This window comes from Danio rerio, chromosome 10 (assembly GCF_049306965.1).
Source record: "Danio rerio strain Tuebingen ecotype United States chromosome 10, GRCz12tu, whole genome shotgun sequence".
NCBI lineage: Eukaryota > Metazoa > Chordata > Actinopteri > Cypriniformes > Danionidae > Danio > Danio rerio.
In genome coordinates this window covers 42334852-42342500 of record NC_133185.1, presented here as the reverse complement: position 1 = coordinate 42342500, position 7649 = coordinate 42334852, and the positions used below count along the sequence as shown (strand labels likewise).

At 35.3% G+C, this 7649-nt stretch overlaps 1 protein-coding gene across 5 annotated transcripts in view; it reads right to left on the bottom strand.

Annotated features, from left to right (window-relative positions):
• Positions 1 to 7649, bottom strand: part of nf1b (neurofibromin 1b) — a 128182-nt gene extending 120533 nt beyond the window's left edge. For all 5 annotated transcript variants that reach the window (XR_012386487.1, XR_012386488.1, XR_012386489.1 and 2 more), the window contains exons 1-3: positions 7382 to 7649; positions 2546 to 2689; positions 1241 to 1324 (exon numbers count right to left, since the gene is read on the bottom strand). Coding sequence is in view for 2 of the 5 variants with exons in the window: in XM_005169189.6 (XP_005169246.2) it covers positions 1241 to 1324; positions 2546 to 2689; positions 7382 to 7441 (288 nt within the window). In the remaining 3 variants the exon portion in view is untranslated. The remainder of the gene's footprint in view (positions 1 to 1240; positions 1325 to 2545; positions 2690 to 7381) is intronic.

Below are 7649 nucleotides of genomic sequence, written 5' to 3'. Positions count from 1 at the left end.
AAAGTAGTAGAGCTGCTCGATTATGGGAAAAATCATAATCACGATTATTTTGGTCATAATTGTAATCACGATTATTCAAAACGATTATCAGCTGAAGTCAAAATTATTCACCCTTCTGAGAATTTATTTTTATATACAAATATTTCCCAAATTATGTTTAACAGAGCAATTTTTGACAGTATTTCCTATAATATTTTTTCTTCTGGAGAAAGGCTTATTTTTTTATTTCAGCTAGAAAAAAAATCAGGTTTAAATATTTTAAAACCTATTTTAATAGCTCAATATTATTAGCCCCCTTAAGCAATATACTTTGGATTGTCTGAAGAAGAAACTATTGTTACATAATGACTTGCCTATTTACTCTAATTAAGCCTTTATATGTCACTTTAGGCTGAATACTAGTATCTTGAAAAATATCTAATAAAATATAATGTGCTGTCATCATAGCAAAGATAAAAGAAATGAGTTATTAGAAATGAGTTATTAAATCTGTTCAAACTGTTTTAAGCATCTTCACTGTAAGAAAAAAAGTCCTTCAATCAAGAGCAGCGAGTGGATTTTGTCCTTTTGTTGCTTGATTAATAATAAAAACAGCAGCAGGAATATCGCACGCTGTCACTTTAAGAATAGCGCGGCTCCAATATGGTTTCTCTTTCACGTGTCTTTTGATTCTCAACTTGTTTCTTTATTACACAAATGAGGATTAATATTAATAATTACTAAACACCGTGCATGTACTTGACCATTAAAGCGCTCGCATAAGGATGGCGTTAGATGTGCGTGTGCTCCGCTGTCTGAGGCTAAGCGCGGACCGCGCGCACACAGACACACACACACACAATACCTGTCCGAGGCTAAGCGCAGCGCGCACACACACAACAGTACGTGCTCTTTCGCGGTTTTAAAAATATGAATGATGCGCATCCAATGCTGCAAAAGTTAGATTACAGCACATCTTTCAGTCACTTTCACGTGGAACTGGAAAGGAGGTGGTATATGATGGAATAATCGTTTATCTCGATTAATGGTTTTTCATAATCGTTATGAGCCGTAATCGAAATTGAAACCGGATTTTCGATTAATTGCACAGCCCTATAAAGTAGGTATCAGACTGGACAACAAGCCCATTGCCCATTTAATTCCATTGTTCCGCGTCTTAAAAATATGGAAATTAATTTTTGAGGTTGAAGCAAATAAACTCCATTTAGTGTGTCTATTTAAAAGCAAATCAGCTTCTCACCCCTGCCAAGCACTTCTCCAATGTGTCCAAGATGATTAGCTGTGACAGGTAAAGATTCCTCTCTGCAGTATCTCCAAATATTCTCTGTAAAGAAGAGACGGTAAACAAGAGAAGAGTTAGCACTATCTACTACAGAGCTCCAGGTACAGACTAATCTTCAACAGTTTAGAGAAAATGCTCTCAATATCGTAGGCTTTGTACACAAACAATGGGTCTCATTCACTAATAACTGCGTACGCTTTTCGTATTCATACGCACGCTTGAAATTCTCACGAAAACTTTCCACCTAATTCACAAAATGCGAGTACGCACATGAGTTTGTTCTTAAACTCATTCTTCTGTTAGTGAAATTGAAGTGATCTCAGGAAGCGTCCTCATGCACGTGATTAATAATTTGCATCATACCCACCTATGTCAGCTCATATAAGGGCTGTCCGCAAAGCGGCACATTTCCAGAGAAATTATACGACAAATTATGAATTAATAAGAGACAATTATGGCAATAAAACAAAAGAAAATAACTTTAATTATATTTAATGTAATCTAGTTACTTTTCATTAACTCTAAATAACATTTCTAATTATATGTAGGGTTCTTCATACATTATTTTAAGGCCCAGGCGTACATGATTATTGCGTTTGTGTGGTATCAGTTGTTCTTCAAATTGTTTTGTAGTTTACAATAAATTTTAATACAAACTTTTTGATGAATCATGATTTATTTGTGTAAACATCCATGCACATGGTTAGTGAACGAGACCTATTATTTTATTCAGCCATCATAATCATCCAGAAAGCATGGTGTAATGTAAATATAGGACATACAACAGTAATAGAAAATAACTAAATGTAGAAAGAAAACTATATTTTAGTATTTTCTACACATTTAATTTAAATAAAAAAGTTCAAATAAACATTAACGCACATCATTTTAAAATGTCTGCAGATTACAACAGATATATTTAGCAAGAATACATTATGATTAAAAGTGACAGGAAACATGTTTGAGTTTAAATAGATATATTTTTTAATGTAATTTAAAAATATATATTTTTTTAAATAACTTTTTATTCATAAATGTATGCCAAAGCACTGGCAAAATAACAAGCAGAGACTGTTTTCAACAGTGATAATAATAAATAATTTGACATCACATTAGCATGTCAGAATTATTACTGAAGGATCGTGTGATAATGAAGATTGGAGAAATTATGCTAAAATATTCTACTATGCCCAAACATTAATAATGGCCTGCATTGCTTTTAAACAGCAGTTTGCATATTACTAAATATTACTATTAACTCACCATGTTATTGACGTTCTTCAGTATGTTGGTGAGTCCGCTGATGACCAGGGAGAATTTGTACCTGGAGATGTTGATCAGGCATTCCTTATTGTGTTCTGTGCTGATTTTAGTGTGTGTGTTTTGAACACCGACTTTCACAGGAAGCTAAAAACAAAGCAAGAAGCAGAGTTGCACAGTGTTCAGGAACACATATATGCATTAAGAAGTTGTCAATCCACTTATAGAAGAAACATTCTCTAGATAACAGTGAAAATTGACTTATCAAAGGCTTCAGAATATATTCCAGACCTAGAACATACTGTATAAGTCATAAGAACAAGTCATAAGAACTTTTTTGAGCTGTCAAATGCAGCTTGAGTCTAAAATTATTTTCATTGTGTGTAATAAGACAATGTAATAATTCCCATTTTTGTTTTGGAGTATAAAAAATAAATAAAACAACTTAAACTGAACTATTTCTTTAATAAATGGGATAATTTCACAAATTGAAGGAAAATGAATGAATCAATATGATCACATACGAATAAGTAAAATTTCAAGAAAATATTTTAAAATGTAAAAAAATAAAAATAATAAAAATAAATAATAAAAACAATAACATTATTCGTTTTCATGCAGTCAGAGTACACTGTAAATTAAAGAAAAGGTATTTTATTGTGCTATAGATATCATTATCAGAATATGAGATGTGAGATTATTTACACATCGTCCAGCCATTTGGATTATCCAGAGCTTAGGCCCGGCTTAGCAACAAAACACTCCTAATCTCTGCTAAACTTTAATCAAACAGCAATGATCCGTCACGGCCCACAAGCCAACAAACATCAAACATTTTAAAAAAGACCTCTTCATTGCCTCCTGTCCCAACTGTAGACTGGATGGCCTGCATGACCAAAAAATGGCATCTCAATATCTTTTAGGGATTTTTTAATTAAATAAATAATTAAACAATTTTCTTTTTTTTCGGCACAGTGGTTTTGTGGTTAGCACTGGCGCCTCACAGCAAGAAGGTCACTCGTTTGAGACTGGCTGGGCCTGTTGGCATTTCTCTGTTGAGTTTGCATGCGCTATAGGTGAATTGGATTAACTAATTTGGTCGTAGTGTACGAGTGTGTGAATGTGAGAGTGTGTATGGCTGCTTTTCAGTACTGGGTTGCAGCTGAAAGGGCATCCGCTGCGAAAAACAGAATAGTCGCCGATTCATTCGTTCAATAGAGACTGAGCCGAAGAAAAATGAATGAATGAATGAATGAATGAATAAATGAATTGGATTTTTTCATAGGCATGTAACTGACACATATTAGATGAATTGGATCAACTTTTCTTAGTTTGGCCAATTTAACCTGTTCATAAACATCATATTTCTCTATATACTCGGTGTATGCTCTTAACTTTAATGTACTTAAATTTAAAGTACAACATGAGCAGCATGAGTAAATAATGACCCAACCGCATATAATATCAGCATCAATCTTTGTCTGACAGTCTGTTAGGTCTGTCAGTGTTTCTTTGGTGTCTGGTTGAATTTTAGTCAAAAACTTGCACACATTTCTGCAGTTAAAAGAGCTCAAAAAAGACGAAAATAAAACATACTGGTTTAACCATTTACAGGTTTTCAAGCGCCTCTGGTAAACAATGACTTTTTTATAACTACACTCTGTTTTATAAGTACAACTACAGGTTTAAACCAAAAAAGATTCATACTAAAGACAAAGTGTAATCAATGCATTAGTTATACATATAATACAAAGATAAGGCTGTATGATAATGGAAAAATCTAATTTTGCCCAATTTTATATTTCTGTAATAAATATAGCGATATGAATACAGTTTCACAATATATGGAAACTAGTCTCGGTCACATGAATTACCATTGTTATAGACTAAGTTAGGTCACCCAAACCCTGTCTTCACCCCAAAAACACACCAGAAATGACTGGACAATAACAAAGTTGCCTAATTATTGATCTACTTATTAATTAAACTAATATTTAGTTGACAGTCATTTTACTCCAGTTCTACTGAAATCCGTGGTTAGTAACTCTGCTGCCAGTATAGGAGTTGTTTATGTTGAAAAGACTGAGGTTTCAGGTTTAGTAGAAAATGCTGAGCAACACGTCCTTCTAAACTAGTCTCTGTCCAGTGAATTATCGTTGTTATAGGCTAAGTTAAGTGACCCAATCCCTATCTTCACCCCAAAAAACACACCAGAAATGGCTGGTCAATAACAAAGTTGCCCAATCACTAATCTATTAATCTATTTATGTATAATACTAATATTTAGTTGACAGACATTTTACTCCAGTCCTACTAAAATCAGTGGTTAGTAACTCTCCTGTCAGTATAGGAGTTGTTTATGTTGATAAGACTGAGGTTTCAGGTTTATGATAGTAGATGATGCTGAGCAACACGACTAACTACACTAGTCTTTGTCACATGATTTACTGTTGTTATAGACTAAGTTAAGTTAAGAAAAAGGTCAATAGAGTAAGTTAAGTGAATCAATATCGTTACCCAGAACACACCAGAAATGACTGGACAATAACAAAATTGCTCATTCGCTGATCTATTTATGTATAATACTAATATTTAGTTAACAGTCATTTTACTCCAGTCCCACTAAAATCAATGGTTACTCTCCTGTCAGTATATGAGTTGTTTATGTTGAAAAGACTGAGGTTTCAGGTTTAGTAGAAAATGCTGAGCAACACATCCTTCTAAACTAGTCTCTGTCCAGTGAATTATCGTTGTTATAGGCTAGGTTAAGTGACCCAATCCCTATCTTCACCCCAAAACACTCCAGAATGGCTGGTCATTAACAAAGTTGCCCAATCACTAATCTATTAATCTATTTATGTATAATACTAATATTTAGTTGACAGACATTTTACTCCAGTCCTACTAAAATCAGTGGTTAGTAACTCTCCTGTCAGTATAGGAGTTGTTTATGTTGATAAGACTGAGGTTTCAGGTTTATGATAGTAGATGATGCTGAGCAACACGACTAACTACACTAGTCTTTGTCACATGATTTACTGTTGTTATAGACTAAGTTAAGTTAAGAAAAAGGTCAATAGAGTAAGTTAAGTGGATCAATATCGTTACCCAGAACACACCAGAAATGACTGGACAATAACAAAATTGCTCATTCGCTGATCTATTTATGTATAATACTAATATTTAGTTAACAGTCATTTTACTCCAGTCCCACTAAAATCAATGGTTACTCTCCTGTCAGTATATGAGTTGTTTATGTTGAAAAGACTGAGGTTTCAGGTTTAGTAGAAAATGCTGAGCAACACATCCTTCTAAACTAGTCTCTGTCCAGTGAATTATCGTTGTTATAGGCTAGGTTAAGTGACCCAATCCCTATCTTCACCCCAAAACACTCCAGAATGGCTGGTCATTAACAAAGTTGCCCAATCACTAATCTATTAATCTATTTATGTATAATACTAATATTTAGTTGACAGACATTTTACTCCAGTCCTACTAAAATCAGTGGTTAGTAACTCTCCTGTCAGTATAGGAGTTGTTTATGTTGATAAGACTGAGGTTTCAGGTTTATGATAGTAGATGATGCTGAGCAACACGACTAACTACACTAGTCTTTGTCACATGATTTACTGTTGTTATAGACTAAGTTAAGTTAAGAAAAAGGTCAATAGAGTAAGTTAAGTGGACACAGTAGTGACCCAAACCCTGTTCCCACACCAAAACAACAGAAATGACTGTTCAATAACAAAGTTGCTCATTCACTGATTTATTTATCTATAATACTAATATTTAGTTGAGTCATTTTACTCCAGTCCCACTAAAATCGGTGGTTAGTAACTGTCAGTATAGGAATTATGTTGATAAGACTGTGGTGGTTTCAGGTTTAGTTGGTAATTCTAAGCAACATGTCCCTCTAAACTAGTCTCTGTCACATGAATTACCGGTGTTATAGACTAAATTACGTGACTTAATCAATATCATTACCCAGAACACACCAGAAATGACTGTTTAATAACAAAGTTGCTCATTCACTGATCTATTTATCTATAATACTAATATTTAGTTGAGTCATTTTACTCCAGTCCCACTAAAATCGGTGGTTAGTAACTGTCAGTATAGGAGTTATGTTGATAAGACTGTGGTGGTTTCAGGTTTAGTAGGTAATTCTGAGCAACATGTCCCTCTAAACTAGTCTCTGTCACATGAATTACCGGTGTTATAGACTAAATTACGTGACCCAGAACACACCAGAAATGACTGGACAATAACAAAATTGCTCATTCACTGATCTATTTATGTATAATACTAATATTTAGTTGAGTCATTTTACTCCAGTTCCACTAAAATCAATGGTTACTCTCCTGTCAGTATAGGAGTTGTTTATGTTGATAAGACTGAGGTTTCAGGCTTTGTAGAGGATGCTGAGCAACATGAACAACTAAACTAGTCTTTGTACCATAAATTGTTGTTGTTATAGACTAAGTTAAGTGACCCAATCCCTATCTTCACCCCAAAACACTCCAGAATGGCTGGTCAATGACAAAGTTGCCCAATTATTGATCTACTCATCTGTTTATGTATAATACTAATATTTAGTTGACAGTCATTTTACTCTAGTCCTACTGAAATCAGTGGTTAGTAACTCTCCTGTCATTATGGGAGTTGTTTATGTTGATAAGGCTGTGGTTCCAGGTTTAGGAGATGATGCTGAGCAACATGTCCTTCTAAACTACTCTCTGTCCCGTGTCTTCGCCGGCTTTGTGGGACATAAACATGGGAGCATCGGAAAGAGTGTGTTGAAAGCCTCATCCGTGCAGAGAGGTGTACATGAGCTCTGACCTGCTCGTCGAATCGGCTGATGACGGCCTGGACCCACTCCACGGGCTTCTGCGCCGCCATGGCCGCTCACGCCGATAGTGATGAAGAGGAGGATGATGAAGATGGTGAAGTGGAAAAGGAGAGGACGCCTCTACCGCGCTCCGCGACCCCTGCGCTCCTCGAACCGCGCCGTGTTGAGGGCCGAACGCGGGCCGGCTCGGTGCTCGGTCTGGTCGGTGTCAGAAACAGCAGCATGCCGCCATGACAGTGCCGGAAGTTTGAATCCTCT